The sequence below is a fragment of the Solanum dulcamara genome, chromosome 6, assembly GCF_947179165.1.
Source record: "Solanum dulcamara chromosome 6, daSolDulc1.2, whole genome shotgun sequence".
Lineage (NCBI taxonomy): Eukaryota > Viridiplantae > Streptophyta > Magnoliopsida > Solanales > Solanaceae > Solanum > Solanum dulcamara.
This window is the reverse complement of record NC_077242.1, coordinates 48,288,979-48,310,677: the sequence shown is the minus strand read 5'-3', so window position 1 is coordinate 48,310,677 and position 21,699 is coordinate 48,288,979. Positions and strand designations below refer to the sequence as shown.

At 38.3% G+C, this 21,699-nt stretch overlaps 1 protein-coding gene and 1 long non-coding RNA gene across 4 annotated transcripts; both read right to left on the bottom strand.

Annotated features, from left to right (window-relative positions):
- Positions 1 to 304: 304 nt before the first annotated feature.
- Positions 305 to 1,802, bottom strand: LOC129891130 (pentatricopeptide repeat-containing protein At4g26680, mitochondrial-like). The gene is made up of 3 exons (XM_055966386.1): positions 1,645 to 1,802; positions 1,434 to 1,541; positions 305 to 1,334 (listed from the first exon to the last, which is right to left on the bottom strand). Exons 1-3 carry the CDS (start codon positions 1,744 to 1,746, stop codon positions 804 to 806), a joined length of 741 nt encoding a protein of 246 aa, XP_055822361.1. The 5' UTR covers positions 1,747 to 1,802; the 3' UTR covers positions 305 to 803.
- Positions 1,803 to 3,530: 1,728 nt separating this feature from the next.
- On the bottom strand, positions 3,531 to 21,209 carry LOC129891131 (uncharacterized). Of its 3 annotated transcripts, none has more exons than XR_008767111.1 (4): positions 21,035 to 21,209; positions 14,692 to 14,747; positions 13,784 to 13,962; positions 3,531 to 6,359 (listed from the first exon to the last, which is right to left on the bottom strand). It is a non-coding gene; the product is annotated as an uncharacterized LOC129891131 (long non-coding RNA). The 3 variants fall into 3 exon arrangements; XR_008767109.1 differs by lacking the exon at positions 3,531 to 6,359 and adding an exon at positions 6,489 to 7,552; XR_008767110.1 differs by lacking the exon at positions 3,531 to 6,359 and having other exon boundaries at positions 11,456 to 13,962; positions 21,035 to 21,199.
- Positions 21,210 to 21,699: the final 490 nt, after the last annotated feature.

Sequence of the window (21,699 nt, the reverse complement as noted above, 5' to 3'; positions counted from 1 at the left end):
TTTAGAGAAAACACATGCATTTGGATAAGGAAAACAGCTTAGAAGACATTATAATTTCCTAGGCCATCTGGTTTAGTTCAGAATTTATTGGAACAAACAACCAAATAAGACTATCAATACAAGAATAGAATTGAATAACATAGAATCATACAACACTTTGACATCTGACAATCAGCTAAAATGATCTTCTCTAGCAAATACTGTATCAGTTGCAACCTATAGAAGAACAATATGGCAAAAGAGAATTTTTTTAAACTTGACAAATAAATGTCTACCTAATCCTAACTAGCTTAGCTTACTTAGATTGAGGTGCAATTGTTGTGGTTTCATTAAGAAAATAAATGTATTCATTTACAGATGATATTAAAAAAATTGTATTCTCATTGACACTATCATATGTTCATTGTCCAGACAAAACAAGTTTCAATTGTCGACGTGGCAAAACATTTTGGTCATGAGAAAAGAGCTCATTGGTACCAGAGCAATTCATGTTTTTGAAAATTAAGGGCAAGTTATAGTTGTTGCCGCACAATTGGAACAAAGTTGAGTACAACTTACATTCTATCTTCAATCTGTAGAATGAAAAGGAGTACTGACAAAGTTGCTTGGAACTGAAAACATCTTAGAAGGGCTTAGGAACGACGTTGGCAAATGATTGTTGAATATAGTTACTCACCTCACAGCCCAATTTCCTGTGTAGGGTGTAACCAGCCGGGTTGCTGTCCGGAGGACCAAATCTGACTGCCGGGAACCTCCGGGCATTAGCGTCTAGCCTCTATTTCTTGTAAAAAAAAAATAACATTCTATCTTCCGTCTGTAGAGCTAATCACTGTTGTTTGATCAAAACCTTCGGGCATGAGGCGTCTAGCTTCTAGTTCTTGTAAGAGTTTTATGATCGCTCCTTCTCTGCCGCATCTGAGAAACAAGTTGCATATTTCAGTTAACATACCCAAGTCAAGGGTAATAGATCTTTCTAGCATCTCTTTCAAGACTTTCATCGCTTCATCATAACCCTCATTCTTGATGAACGTGGATGCCAATAGAGTCAAAGTGGGGTTGTAAGGGTGGAAAACACCTCTAACCATGCTTTTATAGAATTGAAACGCACGATCAGAATTCCTTCTGGCACACTGTCCACTAATCAGATAAAAGAAAGTAGATGAATGAGGAACTAAGTTTGCCTTATCATCAAGTTCTTTGACCAATGCAGCTTTCTTTGTTTTCCCCTCCTTGCACAGTCCCAAAATCAATGCATTGTAAGTCAAGATATCAGCCTTCAATCCATTGTTTGCCATCTCCTCGAAAATCCTACTTCCCATTTCAGAATTACCAACCTGGCTATTCGCCTTTATCAGTGTATTGTAAGTGACAAATTTGTGATGGACATGATAATTGCAATGTTATTGTAACACTGAAAAGCTTTTGTTACGAACCTCGCATCTACAATGGGTATCATTATAAAGGATATCCACTGCATGGCTTTTCTTCCCGTTACACGTATGTGATAATTTTGAACAGCCATGCCTTGAGCAACCTTCATTCTAACATAACGGTTTAGATAGTTTTGGAGAATTCAAGCAAACAGGCTAGCCATTTTACGTCATTGCCAGTTTTGGTAGAAAATAAGTAAAATCATGCTTGAACCTGTAAAGTAGCAACATTATACTTGAGCCATGCCCTTTTTAACAAGCATCTTATACACTTTGTCCACCTTATTGAGATCAATATTGAATAGACCATGCACATCAGATTTCTTGGTGATGCTGCCACTAAAGATCCCCATAGACATGGTTTGCGACATGTTTAGATAATGAGTAGGCAGGATTCTCATCTCACCCCAAAGCATTTTTCCTGCATTTGCAATTGCCACAAATGCAGCTTAAGATTAAAAGGGTATAGCCATACACTACTAACAAAGTTCAAAAAAATCGTCACTTTTCTGGAGCATCAATACTGTTGGAATTGCCACATCAATACCCATTCTGGTATATGTACAAAGTCAGATAATATCAGTCGCATGGTTAATGCTCGCAAAGAAGATTGTGGAAATAGCAACAATATGTGGAAGCAGAAACAGAAGAATCTTACAGCGTCTAAGAGCAACTCAGCCCCTGAAAAGCCACTGACATCCCAAACGTCTGCAGCACTTCCAACACCATGTGGTGTGGTAGTTGATGATAAGTCATTGCAACATGAATCCAACAACTCCTCTGGGGCTGCTGTCATGCTCCACTTTAAAGTGACCTGCTCTTTGCAAATATTTGCCACTTGGGCCACTCTGGGAGTTCTCCTTTAGTCTACGTACATTTTCTTCAGATTTCCGCGTTCTCTTTTGTTTAATATATCTTTCTGCCTCAGCTGAAGTTCGGCAACCAGCTGCTCGGGGTATCCTGGGTGCAGGGACTGAATATTTCAATAATAACACTAACTTGAAAACTTAATAGACAAGAGACGGGATCAACTCACTTGTGGAGCTTGGAAACTCGATTTCTCCCTCATTTGGAACCCAAATTTGGCGATTCAGGAGGATAACTTCAAGCGAATTTCATAAGGAATCCATTGGTGTGCTCGGAATCTTGAGGGGAGGCTTTGTGTGAGGTAAATTCACGAAATTAGCTGCAGTCTTTTGACATTTTCGAGTTGGAAGTGTGATGAATTTTGAGGTCTTGTTTCTTGATCAGTTTAGGTCCGTTTTCTACGATTCAAGAGCCTATTTTGCGGGGTTTTCCACGAGGACCGTCGGGGTGCGATTACTTTTGGCCGTGGGAGCTTCTTTATTGGTAAACTTCTTGATTTAGTTGTTGCCCGTTCTTGTTCTTAGCTTAGAAATTGGGTTTTTCGTTGCATGCGCGTTTATAACTTTGCCCATGCCCCAATTTACGTATCACTTAGTCATATGAGCTTGGGGTGCTACCTAGGACCAACTTTTGGGGTCAATTCGGGAATTACGAACGCAGGTCCCACATTTCCCATTTTGGATCCCGAAATTGGTCCATCTCTGAAAATTGCAATTTTAGTATCAAAACGATCGTATTGACGAGGTGATTAACCAGTGTTTTGAGAAGCGAGAAGCGGAAAAAAGCGACAGGGGCTCGCTTCACAGAAGCGAGAAGCGTGAAGCGAAGCGCATGCTTTTTTCAGAAAAAGCGCTATTTAGTATAAAAATATAAAATATAAAATATGCACAAATAATAAAATATGCCCCATTGGCATATTCACTTCAACTTCATCATCCATTTCATCATCATCAACAAGATTAACCATGGATGCTTCAGGATTCATTTGAGTTTTAAATTCATTTTTTTTCATAAAATACTCTTTTATTTCTTCCTTCACACTATTCGGGACCTTTGGACACACTTTAACATCTTATAACCACCAATAAGATGCTTCTTGTGATGAAATATTCCGTCATTATATGTCATATCACAAAAAAACACATTTGATTTTTGTGTTACTTCCCATGGCAACTCCATATGCCCAAGCTGGATTCCTTTTTTGTGCCATTAAGAAAACACAACTTACTACAAAGAAAAAATAGAATAATAATTCAGTCACACAAGTCAAATTGTCAAAACAATAATAGAGCAGCTGCAGCAAAATTAAAAGAGCAACTGCAGCAAAATTAAAAAAATAAATAATAAAGCAGCCAGACTATGTTGAAAAAAAACAGAGCATATGCTTTATCTTCAAAAAAAAATAATGGCCAAACTGCTGAATAAAACTTGAAAAAAATAATTCTTCGCAGACGGCAGTTGCGCAGAAATAGAAAAAGAAGAAGAGAAGAAGAGATGAAGAGAAGAACATCGCAGCAGTTGCGCAGACGACAGAACTGATGAATGGAAATAAAAATAGAAATAGAAAGAGAAGAAGAGAAGAAGAGAAACTAACCTGGTTGAACTGTCGCAGTAGCTTGGAACAATTAATTATAAGTTTTACAGATTTTTTTTTAAAAAAAAACCTAGTGCCGCTTTTTCAAAAAAAGCGAGCTTTTTTCTCGCTTCTAGATGAAGCGTGCTTCTCGCTTCTCCCATGAAGCGCACGCTTTTTTGAAATCGCTTCGCTTCACGGTGTTGAAGCGCTAGTGCCTCGCCTCACTTCGCTTCACGCTTAAAGTGAGCGCTTCGGCGCTTTTTCACAACACTGTGATTAACATTTTGGTAGCGTGGCAGCGATTGGAGGTATGATTCGGAGGCCGAGAGCTTCATTTTGGTGGATTCGGAGCGCACGTGTTTGGCTTCGAGGTAGGCTACGGTCTACCCCTTTTGACTGGACTTTATAGATATCATTTAGTATATTTTACATGCGACTTGGGTTAGTATTTGCCGAGGTTAGAGTCCTCCTCCTGTTATACCATTTTCTTGATTTCCGATTGGAACTTAGACTAGAATGGTCCCATCAACCCTTAGTTTATGTTGTGGGCCTTATTGCGGTTTGGAATCGGCGTTAATATCCTTCTTAGGACCGGTATTGATGGCCTTAGGCTGGGGTTGAGCCTTAGATGCTTTAGTTGTGTTCCAGTGCCCTTATAGCTAGGCATAGCTTTCGATAGGGCTTGTGATGGCTGGTGTAACTTAGTGCTAGTGCTGGAGACCTTTGAGGCTAGTCGTAGCCGTAGCCGTAGGTTTGGCTTAGTTGTGCTCGTTGAGAGATGTGATGGCATATTTTGGGGGTAAAGCATCGTTCCTAGAGATATTTCTCCCCCTATATGATTCTGAGCCATGTCTAGATTGTTTCGCTTTTGTTTAGCAATAGGCTTATGATGCCTGCTTATCTATTATTCATTGTTGGACCCGAGGCCATATTCGAGGAGCGATTGGACCCCAGGTTAGTTCTTTTTCCTTGTTAGTATGCTACGACTTGATGTATTATTCAGACTACGTGTACCTTGTTTGAATACTGGTGATGGCATTCTTGCATCGATTGAGCATATTCACTCATTTTGTGGTACGATCTCAGTTTCTTTATGGATTTTCACTATTGTTTTGAGAGGACATTCTCACGCTTTCACTACTTTTAAACTAGGTTTTAACGGGCATCGTACCACCTGGGTTACTTGATCACTGGTTTGGAAACTTATGAGGCGTCGGGGACATACTCCTTTTTCTACTTGAGGCATTAGAGGCACCTGGGATGTGCTCAGTTTTACTTGGCTATTCGGCGCGTCGACGCCCTCTCTTGACTCACCAATGCCCCCGAGTTTACTCTTGATAGTTTGACCATGCCCCTGGGAGTTTACTGGCTGGTTGGGCCACCCCTTTTCAGGGTGCTCACGGTTTGAGAGTATTGGTTTACTGATATCCAGCACGGCATCGCCTTTTTTACATTGGCTTGGCTGCTCACTCTCCGATACCACTACAGGGATACTATATGTCTATGTAAGACCTACTTCGCTCATATTTGTCCCTTTTTTTTGTATGAGCATATTGTAAAGAATTCGAAGATTCAATTATTCGTCATAACAATGTATTATTATTTATACTTCTAGATTATATTAAATATGTTTGGAAGAAATATATTTAGTGAATTCTAGAACACATTTCTTTGAATAAAGGGTAAGGGGGAAGAGGTAGAAAATGATTTTTTGTTTTTTTTTTAAAAAAGATGTAAGAAAAGTAACCGACTACAATTTAACAAAATTAGAGTGTTAACACCTTTGATCCTAGTTCCTTACCAACCTCTATTTATTTACTATAAAATTAAGTACCTAATTTTCGTTCTTTCATCTAATAGTTTGTTCTAACTTAATATTTTTCTCTAAATACAAAAGAGTTAGATCTCAATTTTACTTCTACATTTTGTGTTCTAGGAGAAAAAAATTACATCGAAAATTATTTTCTATCATTTTTAATTTCATTAAATGCTTTTAGAAAATTTTGAATGCTTTGATGATATTTTCTTATTATAGTAGATATATTTGGCTATATTTTAAAAATACTTTAGTTTCCTATTAAGAATTATTTGCTCTCATCATTTTTGTTAATAATCACCTCTAAGCTCTAGCGAATTTGAATATAATGACATTAAACTCAATTACAACTAAATATTTTTGGACAATAAATATGATCGCTAAAAAGAAAATCTATTGTCACTAAATGTCTCTAAATCACAATTTCTCTTTAAAAATGTCAATTAAAAGACAAATAATTAATATCCCTAAAGGGGCAGCCTGATGCACTAAGGCTCCCGCTATGCGCAGGGTCCGGGGAAGGGCCTGACCACAAGGGTCTATTGTACGCAGCCTTACCTTGCATTTCTGCCAGAGGCTGTTTCCAAGGCTTGAACCCGTGACCTCCTGGTCACATGGCAGCAACTTTACCAGTTACTCCAAGGCTCCCCTTCGTAAATAATTAATATCCCTAAAAATAAAATTATTCAAACGTTGAATTAACACACCAATTAGCCTGTAAAAAATATTATAAAACCAAAAATTTAATAAATCTAAAGCTAACATGGTAAGCACAATTTATATTTCAATTTTCTGCGATTAAAGCAGGGAAAAAGCTACAAAACACAGTTCAAAAATAGAATATTGTCAATTAAGATCAACAAAACTAGAAAAACTAAAAATATATAAATAGATAATAACGATTGGATACTACAACTTACATCGTTTTCGGTTGAAAAGGTATCAACCACACATCAAAAGCTCAAAAATTCATTTTACAATGAATAAAGAAGGAAAGATGAAGAAAAAATAGATAAATATATTGATTAGAATATTTAAGAAGGCACTCACACCTGCGAGTCCTGTTGGTATGACATCGGATAAATTTTCATTATAAAATGATATAAGAAATCAAGTGTAGGATCTAAATTTTTTTTCCGAAGTACAGAATCACACAAATCCTTCCAAAAGACTGAGACAATCCTTGACTATAACTTTGTCACTCAAATTGTTTTCCAAAAAAATCTTTTTCACTATAGAAAAACCGTCCCAAGAATACCCAAAACTTCAAAATGGATCTCAATCCTATATCTCTCTCCCTAACTCAGTAGATACAAATTACAAGTGAATGATTCAAAGTCAGGCAGATAAAAAGCAATGATTAAAGAAACCCATCTAACCCAAGAATAAATTAGTATCACGAGAGAGGCCACCTTTTAAATCTATTTGGAGAGGTTGTAGAGAAAGGAAGAAAGTTGATTATTAATTAAAGGTGAAAAAAGTGATTAAGGGAAGAAAATATGAGAAAGGGAAACGAAACTGACAAAGAAGGGAAGTAACAAAACTAAAAAGAAATGAATGGGCGTGTTGCAGAGAGTAAATAGAGCCGTTTTCGAAACGGTATAAACCAATTGAGTAATGAGGAAGGAAATTCATATAGTAAATAAATTAGGTGGAAAATATGTAAAAATCAAAAAAATTAGATATATAAAAATCCTAGCCTAAGAGAGTGACACATCATCTGACCTAGGATTCTCTTTTATATATATATAAGATATAATATTCAATTTAATCCATTATACTATCTGCTTGATTTCCTTCTTTAATCCTTCATCTTTAATTCGTTTTGGCTCTAAATTTCTTTCTTTTCACATCGGATTAATCCTACAAATAAAATATACAATTTAACACAATCCATAAAATTTACGCTAAAAAAGAACAAATAAAAAGACTAAATATGAGGCAAATAATGACTAAAAATATGTATTTTTGGCCTTACATCATTAGCCTTTCCTTTCGTCTCCCTCACCGTTGATGTTTCTGTGGTGTCGATCCATGTTAGATAGGTGGCTAGACCGGCTTTGTTAGTTCTGAGAGTTGTGGTACTGGAGGATCTAGTTGGCTTTGAGGGTCGTCTTAGTTGTGTTTTGTCCCATTCAGTTAGTGGTTGAATGGTTCCTCGTATCCTTTTGCATAGCTAGAGTTGCCTTGACTAGTATTTCTCTACGGCCATTCTAGTTTCTTGGCTTAGACGACTATCTTCGTTGCTGGGTATTGTTTGGTTCGGTTCTAGGTTGTGGGTTGAGGATTGCTCTGTTAGCCTACCTAGTTGGATTCCTTGTAGTGATCCTAGTTGGTCATCTCTTCCCGTTTGCCTTAGTCTTGTTCTTAGTTGCAAGTAGTGGTCCGTTCGTTCAATCTTTTGGGACCTGTCTCTTTTAAGAGTTTTAGTGTCGGTTATGTCTTGTTGAGAATTTGGGATGTGTGACCTCCTGTTGTGCCTTGTTACTGTTGTTATTAGTTCTCTATGGTGGTGTTGGTAGCTCCTGAGGCATTGTTGGTTAATTAGAGTTGGAACAGTGGTTTTCTTTAGTGTCTTCAGATATAGCCTAAGGTGGAAGTTGGGAAGTTGGTTAGAAATTCCATCTACATGATGGGGTCAAAGTACTTCGTGGAGTGGGGATTTGAATTTTTTCAGGATGGAAAGCTTGATTTTGGCATATTCGGTAGATTTCGGTGGTTGTGAGTGGGAGTAGATGCCCTTGGACCATTACCAATCTGTTGTCCATATTTGTACGTCACCTACCGACTTAGGTTCCTTGAACTAGGATGGTTGGCTCAGATTTGAGGGGGCAGAGTGGTTTGTGGGCACCTAGTGCCGGTGTTTCAGAAGTTCCTATGGTAGGAGTAAGCCGGCGAAGCTGGACTCAACGTAGTCTTGTCATCCGCAGGGTGAAATAGTCTTTTGTAGTGGAGTATTCAGTTTCAAAAGGTGAGTTTCAACTTGGGTTCTTAGGTTTTGAAGTTGATATTAGAATTTTGGGCTTTGCCCCGGGTTGATTTCCTTATGTTGGCTATTATCATCCCTTGAGGTTCGGTGGAGATATGTGACATCCATGATGTTGGTGTGGTGTGGTTCGGTAAACAAGTTTAGGATAGCATTGAAGGTTTCAAGTATAGCTAAGGACCGACAGAACGCCCTTGGTGTCTAAGAGAAAAGGAATTTGGAATTTTGAGTTGAGTTGTATCTACAATGTTCTTGCATTCCTCATTTGCGGTGGCTTCGGTGTAGTTGATCTTCCTTGGATAAAGCTGGTGATTTTGGTCGCGTTCGGACTAAGCGAGCGAGAGTTGGATCCCAAAAAAGAATTGAAGGAGTTTTGGAAGGGTGTAGGTAATTTGAGGATTTTCCTCTCAGCTAAGTTCTGTGATGGCATCGTTCGACCCGAGAGGGTATCCGAGGGTTTGGAAGAGTGTGCGGGCTCGGTATCCTCATCCTTTCATGCCTCCAAGTGTGACTGTACTTTTATTTTTGCGGACGAAAGTTCTTTCAGTAGTGGATGTTGTAATGACCCTCCAAGTCATTTCTTTCATCTTCCGACCTTTTTCAGCATTTAGAACTTTTCTATAGCGCCCCCAAGTCATTTATGACTTGCTGGCCCTGAAAGTTCGGTCGCATGGTCGTTCATTGGGGTTTTATTCCCAATTTTCCTGTTTTGGAGCTTTTATAACTTTAAAGTTGACTTTGGTCTTAACTTTAGGTAAACGACCTCAGAATGGAATTTTAACGGATCCATCAGCTCTGAAATGGCCAAATTAGGCTTGTAGCATGATCGGCATGAGTATTAAGGTGATCGGTACGAGTTTGGAACCATTTGATGTTTTTTCCTTTTAAATTTGGCCTAAGGTTGACTTCAGTCAACATTCTTGGTAAACACGCTCAAATGAAAATTTTGACAATACAATTAGCTCTGAAATGTCGAGTTTGGTCCAAAGCGACCCTTCGTTCACTTCCCGAGGCTTCCGATCTAATTCCGAGGCCTATTGTGGAATTTGGCTAAAAATGACATTGGAAGTGGGACCCACATTCAATCGTAACGACCTCTTATGAAAATTTTGACTACAACATTGAGTCTGAAACGTCGAATTTGGTAGGGTAGCATATATCATTTGCGCATACAGAATTCCAAATGAATTTCGAGCACCCCATCGGAGTTTTGGGAGTTTGCAAAATCAATTGTTGCAGTTGATGTTGGTGCAGGCCTCCCTTGACCTTCACGTTTGCGAGGTCCTGGGTCGCGATCATGAGGGTCCTGTCCCTTGTGCTTCGCAATCGCGAGAACCCCCACGTGATCACGATAGGCAATTTTCCAGTGTCTCGCGATCGCGATCCGTAGGCTCCGCGATCGCAATGAGCAATTCTCTGGTCTTTTTAATTAACACCAGAGACGGGATCAACACACTTGGGGAGCTTAGAAACTCGATTTCTCCCTTATTTGGAACCCAAATTTGGCGATTCAAGAGGCCAACTTCAAGAGAATTTCGTGGGGAATCCATGAGGGGAGGCTTCGTGTGAGGTAAATTTACGAAATTAGCTGCTGACTTTTGATAATTTCAAGTTGGAAGTGTGTTGAATTTTGAGGTCTTGTTTCCCGATCATTTTAGGTCCATTTTCTGCGATTCAAGAGCCTATTTTGTGGGGTTTTCAGCGAGGATCGTCGGGGTGTGATTACTTTCGGCCGTGGGAGCTTCGGTTTTGGTAAACTTCTTGATTTAGCTGCTGCCCCGTTCTTGTTCTTAGCTTAGAAATTGGGTTTTTCGTCGCATGTGCATTTATAACTTTGCCCGTGCCCTGAATTACATATCATTTAGTCATATGAGCTTAGAGTGCTGCCTTGGACCAACTTTTGGGGTCAATTTCGAAATTTCGGATGTGGGTCCCACATTTCCCGCTTTGGACCCCAAAATTGGTCCATCTCCGAAAATTGCGATTTTAGCATCAAAACGATTGTATTGACGAGGTGATTAACATTTTGATAGCGTGCCGACGATTGGAGGTGATTTGGAGGCCGAGAGCTTCATCTTGGTGGATTCGAAGCCCGCATGTTCGGCTTTGAGGTAGGCTACAGTCTTCCGCTCTTGACTGGACTTTATTAGATATCATTTAGTATATTTTACATGTGACTTGGGTTAGTTTTTGCTGAGGTTAGAGTCCTCCTGTTATACCAGTTTCTTGATTTCTGGTTGTTACTTAGACTAGAATGGTCCCATGAATCTTTAGTTTATGTTGTGGGCCGCATTGCGGTTTGGTCTCGGCGTTATTATCCTTCTCAGGATCAATATTAATGGACTTAGACTGGGGTTAAGCCTTAGATGCTTTAGTTTGTGTTCCAGTGCCCTTATAGCTAGGCATAGCTTCCCATAGGGCTTGTGATGACTGGTGTAACTTAGTGCTAGTGCTGGAGACCTTTGAGGCTCGTCATAGCTGTAGGTTTGGCTTAGCTGTGCTCATTGAGCGTTGAGATGGCATGTTTTGCTTTTGTTTAGCGATAAGCTTATGATGGTTGCTTATCTATTATTCATTATTGGGCTCAAGGCCGTATTCGAGGAGCGATTGGACCCCAGGTTAGTTCCTTTGCCTTGTTAGTATGGTATGACTTGATGTACTGTTCAGGCTGCGTGTACCTTGTTTGAATACTGGTGATGGCATGCTTGCATCGATTGAGCATATTCACTCATTTTGTGGTACGATCCCAGATTCTTTATGGATTTTCACTACTGTTTTGAGAGGACATTCTCACGCTTTCACTACTTTTAAACTGGGCTTTAAAGGGGGTCGTACCACCTCGGTTACTTGATCATTGGTTTTGAAACTGATGAGGCATCGAGGACGTACTCTTTTTCTACTTGAGGCATTGGAGGCATCTGGAATGTGCTCAGTTTTACTTGGCTATTCGGCACGTTGACGCCTTTTCTCGATTCACCAATGCCTCTGGATTTACTCTTCTTAGATGGGCCATGCCTTGGGAGTTTACTGGTTGGCTGGGCGGCCCCTTTTCAGGGTGCTCACAGTTTGAGGGTACTGGTTTACTAACATCCGGTGCAACGTCACCCTTTCTATATCGGCTTGGCTGCTCACTCTCCGGTACCACAACGGGGATACTATATGTCTATGTAAGGTCCTGGTTCGGGCACAGGCAGTGTATACGGACTTGCCGCATCCCTTATAGGCCCCACTGGATAGTGCACCACTAAACTGGATGAGGGAGCCGCATGGGTCCCACTTGGCAGGCCGGGGGCCGGGTGAGTCTATGCACTTGTTCTTGTTGATCGCTAAGAGCCACCAATGATGTCACTAGTTTTTACTACAGACTTGCATTCATCGACATCGCCCATCACCAGTATACTTGTTTGTTGTTTGGTCCCCGATTTTATACTTGTTTGATGTTTGGTCTCCGATTTTATGGGGGTCGGGGGTATGTTTTTCATTGTTTGTACCTTCCGGGGGTATGGACGTTCGATCGGTTATTATTTGATCTTACTTGTACTTACCTTTGACTGTATTGGCAGTTGGTCTACGTGGTATTTGAGTTGGATTGTGGTTTGTACTTCCTGCTAGGTTCAGTTGGAATAGTTCTTAGGTGATTACGTGGTTAGCGTTTCCTGTTAGCACTATATTTTCATTAGTAGACTCCTACGATGCCTTCTTCCTATTAATAGTTTGTTGGATTGAGTTTCAGGTGTGTTCTTTGACTCTGCTCCTTATTCTATGTCTCCAATCTCCTTGTCTTATTTCATGTCATTATTGTGATAATTCCTGATTAGTTATTTGTGCAGTATTTACCTGATTATATGTTATTTATACTTTCTTTATCTATGGAGCTCAGTCGACCTATGCCTACCGAGTACTATTCATTTGGTACTCATACTACACTTCTGCCCCCTACAGATCTTATTACGGGTTATCGCGGTTGATTTGGACTGGTGCGGAATAGAATCTGATTTGGAGATTTGGTGAGCTCCTGGCGTTCGGAGTTGCCAATTTCCATTTATGCAGGATTAGGACTAGTCCTTACTTGCTTTCGAAGACTGTCTGTACTCATATTGTATTTGTAAAAGCCTTGTACTTCTATCTTGATTTAGATGCTCGATTACTGACTAATACCAGGTCTTGAGGTGATTTCTTGTGTTTGTTTCAGTTGTTCTATTTCTTCTCATTGCTCCTTACTTTCCGCTTTAGTTGTTCATCTTCCGTTTGATAGCCCGTTGCCTCTGGTTCCGGGATAAGGGTTAAAGGTTAGACTTACCTGCTGGTGGGTGTTAGCAGGTGTCATCACGGCCTGAGAAATCGAATCGTGACATGTATACAAGGTTAATGTTGCTTATCATCAACTGCATCAGTCCAACTACTTTATTCTCAACTGGCCATGGAAACTGATACGTAAAGTCAAAATTCCATATAATGTCTCCTGTTTTGTATGGCTATTAGCAAGAGGAGTTGTGCTTACACTTGACAATCTAACGAAGAGGGGAATTCCCATGCGTTCAAGATGTTTCTTATGTAAGGAGACTGCTGAGATGGTCAACCACTTATTTCTACAATTGCAAGTTCATAGGCAGGTTATGGAGTAATTTTTTGAACCTTAAAAGCTGGGTCAAGCCAGACAAGGTTTCTGAAGTTCTGAGAAGCTGGGATGAAGACATGAATTAGGAGTAATAGCTAAAAATAGGTTTAGGTGGAAACTCATCCCAACATGCATTTAGAGGACAGTGTGGAAGGATAGGAACACCAGATGCTATGAAGGAGTAGAAAATGAAATGTGGAAGATCAAGCTTAACTTTATCTTACTACTCTGTTTTTGGTGTAACTAGTTATTCTCTAATGAGTCTATATCTATTATTGATGTACTTGATTCATTATAGGTAGAGATAGAAGCATTCTAGAGTCTCTTTTGTAAATATGGTTTAAGTACTACCTAAGTACTGTTCTGGATATAATACAAAGTTACTGTTTATCAAAAAAAAATGTAGATACAAATAAAACAATTCAAGAGAAATACTTAACAGAAGTAGTCCAACATTTTGATGAAAATTCAATTAGATGAAGTCACTAACCATAACCCTATACAACTGATTGCTTTTGTGAGGTTGCATTTTTGCTCCAACTGAAATGCATTCCACACATGGATCACAGTCAGAGCACACAACACATTTAGTTTGAATCCTTCCAGATATGTCTTTGTTGCAATAATTGCAATGGTACAAAGCCTTTCACTCTTCCGACAATATTTGGCCTTCATAAACAGAAACAAGAAAAATTATAAGGTTCAATTTAAAACAGGAAAATTTTTGTGATTCGCATCTGAGTAGAACACCAGGCATAAATATCAAAGTTCCAAAAGTTGGAGTAGTTACAATGCATGTCCATGTCGTAGGAGCACACATACAATGAGACTCATAAATTATTCTTTTTTCTGTTCCGCCATGAACAAGATTAAAAATATGAAACAAAAAATAGAAGGTAAAAATAGATTTTTGTTCCACAAACATGGTCACAAGCTGTGATGAATAAAGAATTATGTACTTCCTCTCTGACTTTGTACCATAATATGAGAGGAGTTAAGTTTGAATAGTCTTCTTTATTTATGATAAACATTTAAAATTAAAATAGTTTAATGTTTATAGGAGAAACATGATTCGTCTTATTTTGAATATTGAGCTTCTTTGAGAGAAAAACAAAGTAAAAAGTTGTACCAGCAAGAGAAAAAGGGGAGTCCCCATGAATGAAATTCTGTGTCGTACAAGATGTAGCTGAACTTCCCTTGAGAATAGAAAAAGGGGTTTCTTTTTGAGACCGACGGAGTTAATAGTTCAAATATGTCCACATTTACAAGTCAAAAAAAGTTTGTTTAAACTGATGGGAGATCTCGACGGAAAATAGCATTGCAGGGATCCTGCTTCTTGTAAATGATTTTCATTCCCATGGGTGCTAATTACTGCATGTATAATTTAAAAGATCATACCAGTAGCTACAATATCAAAATTCTCCACATTTGGTGCTGCCCTTTTTCTCTTAGACCTACGAAAGAATTAAAGGGACAAGGAAAATATAAGTTACCAGATCAGGCCAATAAATAATGAAATCAAATTAGATACAGTTCCACATGAAGCAATGATAAGTATGGAACTATGTTTACATAGACATATATCCATACAAGACTTCCTTTTTTTTTTATAACCATAGTGTTTGGGAAGCTTGCGCGCACCTCGAATAATTTCATGAGGTACGCTACCTCCAACTACCACAAGACTCGGGTAACTCTGTCCACCAATGCTTGGACAGATGAAAATAAAGCACCAAGTGTTTTTTTTTCCTCCATTGAGATTTGAACCCTCGGACCTCATGGTTCCCAAGGTTCTCAACCCACTTCATTGAACACTAGGCCAAACCCTTGGGTGCAATATCCATACAGGATATATAATGCAAGAAAATACAAACTTTGTCTATGAAGTCGTGAAAATCAATGTTCGAGATCAAAAGGTAAGGATCTATCTCTGAGTAATAACTCTAAGTAAGCCATTTGGAAACGGAGCTGAAGCATTGGATTCACCACTGTTGCTCTTTAATAAAGCCCTAAAGGAGGTGTTAACTAAAGCAGGGCTGCAGGAGAAGAAAAGGACAACAGAAAATAAAAAAAAATAAAAAAAGGTAATTCACTGAAAATACAGCTCGGTTAATTTTTTAAACATAAAATCTTGAGATGTTAATAACACTAATTCAAGTTGAGAACGAGATGTCTATCTCATTAAATTCCTCTGTTCTAACAACTAGGATCGCATTGGCAAGCAAATCACGAGACTATCCTCTCAAGAACACGCAGTTCCAATAGCAGTTAATATACACTTTTAGATCAAAAAACCAACAAGAAAAGGAAGGAAATCCAAAAAGCCCTCATAGAAATTACATTATCGATCAAGGAGATTTCTATTTGATTGTTCTAGAGAAAAAGAAATTTATACTTGATTCTTCAGTTGAGTTGAAACATCCTATGTTGTTTTAGTAAGATACTTCTCACATTGCAGAGATTGAGAAAAAAAATTCACCTTCTTCCTTCGTATTCTGTTCTTTTTTTAGATCGCTTTCCTTTGTATTCCATTTCAAAACTTGCAACTCAACATCTCTTTTCGCCTAACATAATCAGTATCTAATATTACTACGATGGCAAAATTAGCACACCAAACCCTAACATTACCAAACTTGGGGTGGATGAATTGCTCTTCAATTCAGGCAATAGAGCCCGTATGAATCTCCACATGCTAACTCTATAAGGTGTGTTTACTTCTTTGGTCCTCCATTGGTCTTCCTCACATACTTCGAATTAATGACACTTCCCCATAGATGTTGATTTTCTTCAGTAAATCTCCATAGACACTTCATTTTAATAACTTTCATCTGAAATTCAGATTTCTAATACCGAGTCCTCCTTGCTTTTTGCCAGTGATTAAGGTACCACTTAACCAAGTGAAAACCTCTCTTTTTCTTGTTTTCTTGCCACAAAAATGAAATTCTAATTGTTTCAAGTTTGTTGATAACCCCTACTAATATTGGGAACAATGGCATCATGTATGTTGGAAGTGCATCTAACACTAAGTTAAGAGTGAGTCTACCACCCAAAGACATGTATTGTGACTTCCATCTAGTCAATTTCTTTTCACATTTTTCTATAACACTGTTCCAGTTCACCTTTGACTTTGATTTAGATCCCAATGGCATTCCCAAATATATAGTAGGTAAACAACTTATAAACACTACCTACCAAACTGATGGGCCTGAAATCTCTCAATTCATTGGCACCTTTCTTCTTTTGAATTAAGGCAATGAAAATTGCATGAAAGCTTCTCTCAAAGATTTCCATGTTGTGGAACAGTACCATTCATCAAAAAAAGATTCCGATGTTGTGGAAATTATGAAAAGCTTCCATAATATCATACTTCAGAGTCTCCAATACTTGATTAAAAATCCCATTGTAAAACCATCTGACCAGCTTTGTCTGCACTCACACCTTCAGACATCTCAAATCCTCTTGTTCATGAAATTTTTCTTGCATCTTATCCCTTTCCTCTTTAGTTATGATGGGATAAGTACAAAAACTACAGGAAGGTCTCTAGTTCTCTGTTTCAGTGTACAATTTTGGTAAAACTCAATAATTTCCTCTTTGATCCTTGTTGGATTCTCGATAAGATCACCTTGATCATAAGTTGATCAATGTTGTTGTATCTTTTATGAACATTGGCCATCTTATGAAAAAAACTCTGTGTTTCTATTGCCATCCTTTAACCAAATGGCCCTGGACCTCTGTCTCTGTGAGATCTCTTTGTTCTTGATGACTTCGTTATAATCCATTAGAAGAGAAGCTTTCTTTGTTATTTCTTCCTCTGTCAATCATGTTCGCCAAAACTGAATCCATATATGTTATCTGACCAAGCAAATTGTTCTTTTGGGCCTTCAAGTTTCTTTGGTAGCTTTTATTAAACTCCTTAGGTTTTACCTTGAGATCTTTTAATTTACAAGCGAGTATGTAATCTAGTTTTCCTGTGAAAACAAAAGAATTTCACCTACCCTTGACTCTGTTAGTGAACCCATCTATACCAAACCACCAGTTCTCGAACTTGAAATAAGATTTGTTTTGCTCCTATGATCCACATAGAGGAGCAATTGGAAAAGAGACAGAAATCAATCTCTGTTGGAGACTTTGTTTGATGTCACTGAACATGTCGTCCCATTCTTCATAGATAAGAATCCTATCAATTTTGAATGCAGATTACCCCCTTTAAACCAGGTATAAGGACCACATTCCAGTTGAAGATCAATTAGATACATATATTCGATAAAGACGAAAAATTATGCCATCTCTCTAGATCTTCTTTTACAATTTCTCTTTTTTGAGGAGAATCTAGTGACATTGAAATCTTCGCAAACAACCCAAGGACCATCCATAAGACCCTTGACAGTATAGATTTCCTCCCACACATTTCTCCTCTCAATGTCACAATTTGGTGCATAGACTCCTGTTATATGACATGAAAAATCCTATAGCTGAGCCTCAAATTTACAAGTTAGAGTGTAAGCTCAGTTTCAAGAATTTCCCCCTTTCATACCCTATTACCTCGTAACATCACAATGCCCTTTCTAGTACCACTAGCTTCCAAACAAGCATGTTCCACCCAACTCCCACCCCAAATTTGTTGGATCAAGAGTTTAATATCTCCTTAGAGTTTTGTTTCATGGAAGCATAATGTGTCAACCTTTCAACTTTTTCCAAACTCACAACTGTGCTTCTTTTCTCCCTCCCATTCAAGCCCCTTACACTCCATGAAACTAACTTGAAATTGATTGATCAATAAAAATCATGTTTCTCCCCCTTGGCATCTTTCCATCGCTTTTCAATTTAAGATCAAAGGTAACTAAACCTTTAATTCTTGAGCAACTTTAAATCTAGTTTTTTTGCATTCAAATTGTGTTTCCATAATCCTGGCTTGCTGGAGCTATCAATTTCTAACACAAGTTCCAAAGCCTCCTCCTAATACCCACTTAAATCTGCACCTAATAATTTGTTTATTTTGATCATGTTATGATGAATCCAAACAATAGCCTCCAATTTCTTTTTCAAGCGAGGAAGTTTGATCTTCGCTACGCAGAGGTATTTCCTCCTCTACCTCCCAATATATGCTTTTGTAATGGTTGTTAGTTGAACTGCTCCCTCTCCATATGAGTGATGCACTGAATTCCCCCATTGTTCCTCCTTGGATACTGGTACTAGGTTCTTCAATTGGCTTCTCCCAACTTGACAAGGAAATTAAGTCCCCCTCAGTTACATCAAAAATTCCCATTGTTTTGAGTGGTGTATTACATGCAGTGAGTCAAATTCCTATGATATATTGAGTTCTAGAACTTCAAAGAAGGTCTCCATTTTTAATTCTACCTTGGACACTCCTTGAAAGTCGTTAAAAATAAGTTGCCCAGCAGAGTCAGTCCTACCAAGTCTTTTTTCGACAGGCTTGGACTCTAAACTTGGGTCTACTTTCGAAATCAGTTCATTAAAACCCTACATGTGGAAGTCACGTGTCTCCCCCCAATGAGAAATTCCAGTTGTGAGACAAGGACACATCACATGCTTCCCCTTTTGACTCCTTAAATTTAAGGGGGGTGGGGGTGGGGGTTTACATCTTCCATAGCATAACATTGGCTTACTCATCAAGTATTAGCCTGTTCAAAATTCTTGATGCCTGCAACCTCTCCAACGAGTTCCCTAAGCTCTGACTTTTCCTCAAAGCTAGGTTTTCTCTCTACCCATATCGAAATTTAGTTCTCCACTTCATCTCCTATGATTACTACCTCTTTGGGAACAGTTTGACTATCACCAGTGATGCAAATCATGGCCCAACATATGGCTTTTAAGCTTTGTTTCTTCCTCAGTGGCTATCCCCCCTCCTCACAGATCACCAATTTCGTGAAAGACTCTTTGTGACCAGAGGTGAAGGGGAAGCCCCAAAGCTCGAATCCAAGTTTCTATAGGTTTGAAAGAGTTGTGGTTGCAACCCGCTACCGACTCCACCATTCCAGATACAATCTGGAGTTCTTCAAGGACAAGTTTTTCTGAAGTATCTTTTCTGCCATATGTCTGTTACGAAACTCAAAAAGAAGCGAGTTTCCTAGCATCTCGAAGATGTTAACTCAAAACATTGTCTTCGAATTTGTTGTGGTCCACCTTCTTACAGCTGCCAAAGTTGGTCTTTCAATTCCAACTATACATCTCCTGAGTAAACCATCATCCTTAGCTTTGTGAGTGTCAGCAATGTTAATAATCCCTGCTCTGCTACTAACATCAGCCTCTCAGAGGCTTTTGATTGCCATTTACTCTCTTTGACTACTTTGGCATAGGGGTAACTGGCTTCCATTAGTCTGGGTGGTTCTGTTTTATCCAGGTGAGAGGTTCATTGAGTAAAGCTCACATTTCTTAAATACAATGTCCAGCCACCCTACATTAATGGTTACTTGAGGAATAATTAATGTTAATCTCCCATCTCCATTTAATGCCAAAATGCTTATATATTTGCCTTGAGCATTCAGTTTTCTAGTATTGAAATATTCTGTGCTCGAATCTTTAGTTTTCTATCTCCTGAAAATATTCCTCGTGTCTTTAGAAGCCTCTTTGAGGATATGACTGATCCAGTCCATGAGGTTCTATTCCGATCAAGGATTCACCAAAAACTGTGTTCAACAATCGTAGAAAGTAGGAGGGAGAAAGGTCTTGGGAAATGTGTCTGGGAGCATCCTTTTCTTGTTGCATGACATAAACTCTTCTCTTGTTGTGTAATCTAACAAGATTCACTTTCTTCCTTCGTTTTTCCGCTGCATCAATGTGCTTCACTTAGGTTGCTCAATTATACTCTTACCATAAATAATGTCGTTGGTTTCTAAGGTTATAACTTGACTCTACAGATAAGTAGTACCATGTTCAATACAACAACAACAACAACCCAGTGAAATCCCACTACATGGGGTCTGGGGAGGGTAGAATGTACGCAGACCTTACTCCTACCAAGGTAGGACGGCTGTTTCCTGGAGACCCTCGGCTCAGTAAAAGCATAAATGCATAAAAAAAAATGTTAGATAAGAATAGGAAATTAAAAACTTTTTGAGAAAAACAACAAACAAATAACGAATAGATAACAAATAAATACAAATAAATAAATACAAATAACAAATAACGATTAAATAAATAATGATAGCGTCACAGGTTCAATAGAGTAATCAAAGCATAGAAAGTAATAAATAATAACATAAATAACAGAAATCAGAATTCACAGCGCAAGAGATCGTAATGCACTATACGCCTATGAATAGAGAAGAACAACGAGACTATGAACTAGCATTCTACCCTAATGTGGGTCCTCCACACCCTCCTATCTAAGGTCATGTCCTCCGTAAGCTGTAACTGTGCCATGTCCTGTCTAGTACCATGTTCAATATCACACAAAAAAAACTGAAATACCTAAATAATTATGCTTCCCCTTAATTCATACTCCTTTTATAACTTTTTTGCATATGGCTTGCTCCCACACTCCCTTTTTTTTCTTTACAAATCCTGCATCCTCAACTGCTGAATTTAACTATCATTTCAACTAATTAAAGCAACCCCATCAGTGTTTTCAACTCTAAATTAACAACAACAAAAATTATATTTATGTCTAGAACCCAAACACTTCAAAACAATGAAAAGATCACGAACCAAGTAAAAACTATAAAATCAGGCTAAAATAATTGTTGATGAGATGGAGTAAACATCGAATAGCTTAACTGACCTCTGGGTTGGATCATCATCGGTGGATTGATGAACAGCCGGAGAATGACCCATGTTTTCTGAATTGGAGCTCTGAACCACTCTAGAATTCGTTCTTTAGAGTGTCTCACAACTCTTCGGCTGCCGCAAAGACAAAGTGCTGCTTCCTAGATTTGAGGAATAAAGTACTAAGCCGTTTTATACTATTCAATTAGGCTTTAAAAAAATAACTCCACTACTTAATTAGGTTTAATATGAAAATTTAAATTTAAATACCACTAAGGGATGTTGGTTGACTATATAACAATAATACTAAATAGAGCTAATAAGTAATGCTTGTATTAATTATAAAGATTATTTCTTATACATTATTTGATTTAGTGTATTAAAAATAACATGTATTGCATAATTTGTTGTAAAAATATTTATTTACAAAATATCCTTCATAAATAAAAGAAAAAAATGTAAAAAAAAGAAGGTTTTGAGGAGGTAATTAAGTCTTTCATCATATGCTAATACATGCATTAGAACCCCATGCATTGCTAATACTATGAATGTTCATGTATTAGTAATACACACAAACAACAACAACCCAGTGAAATCCCACACTGAGTCTGGGGAGGGTAAAGTGTACGCAGACTTGACTCCTATCAAGGTAGGACGGCTGTTTTCGAAAGACCCTCGGCT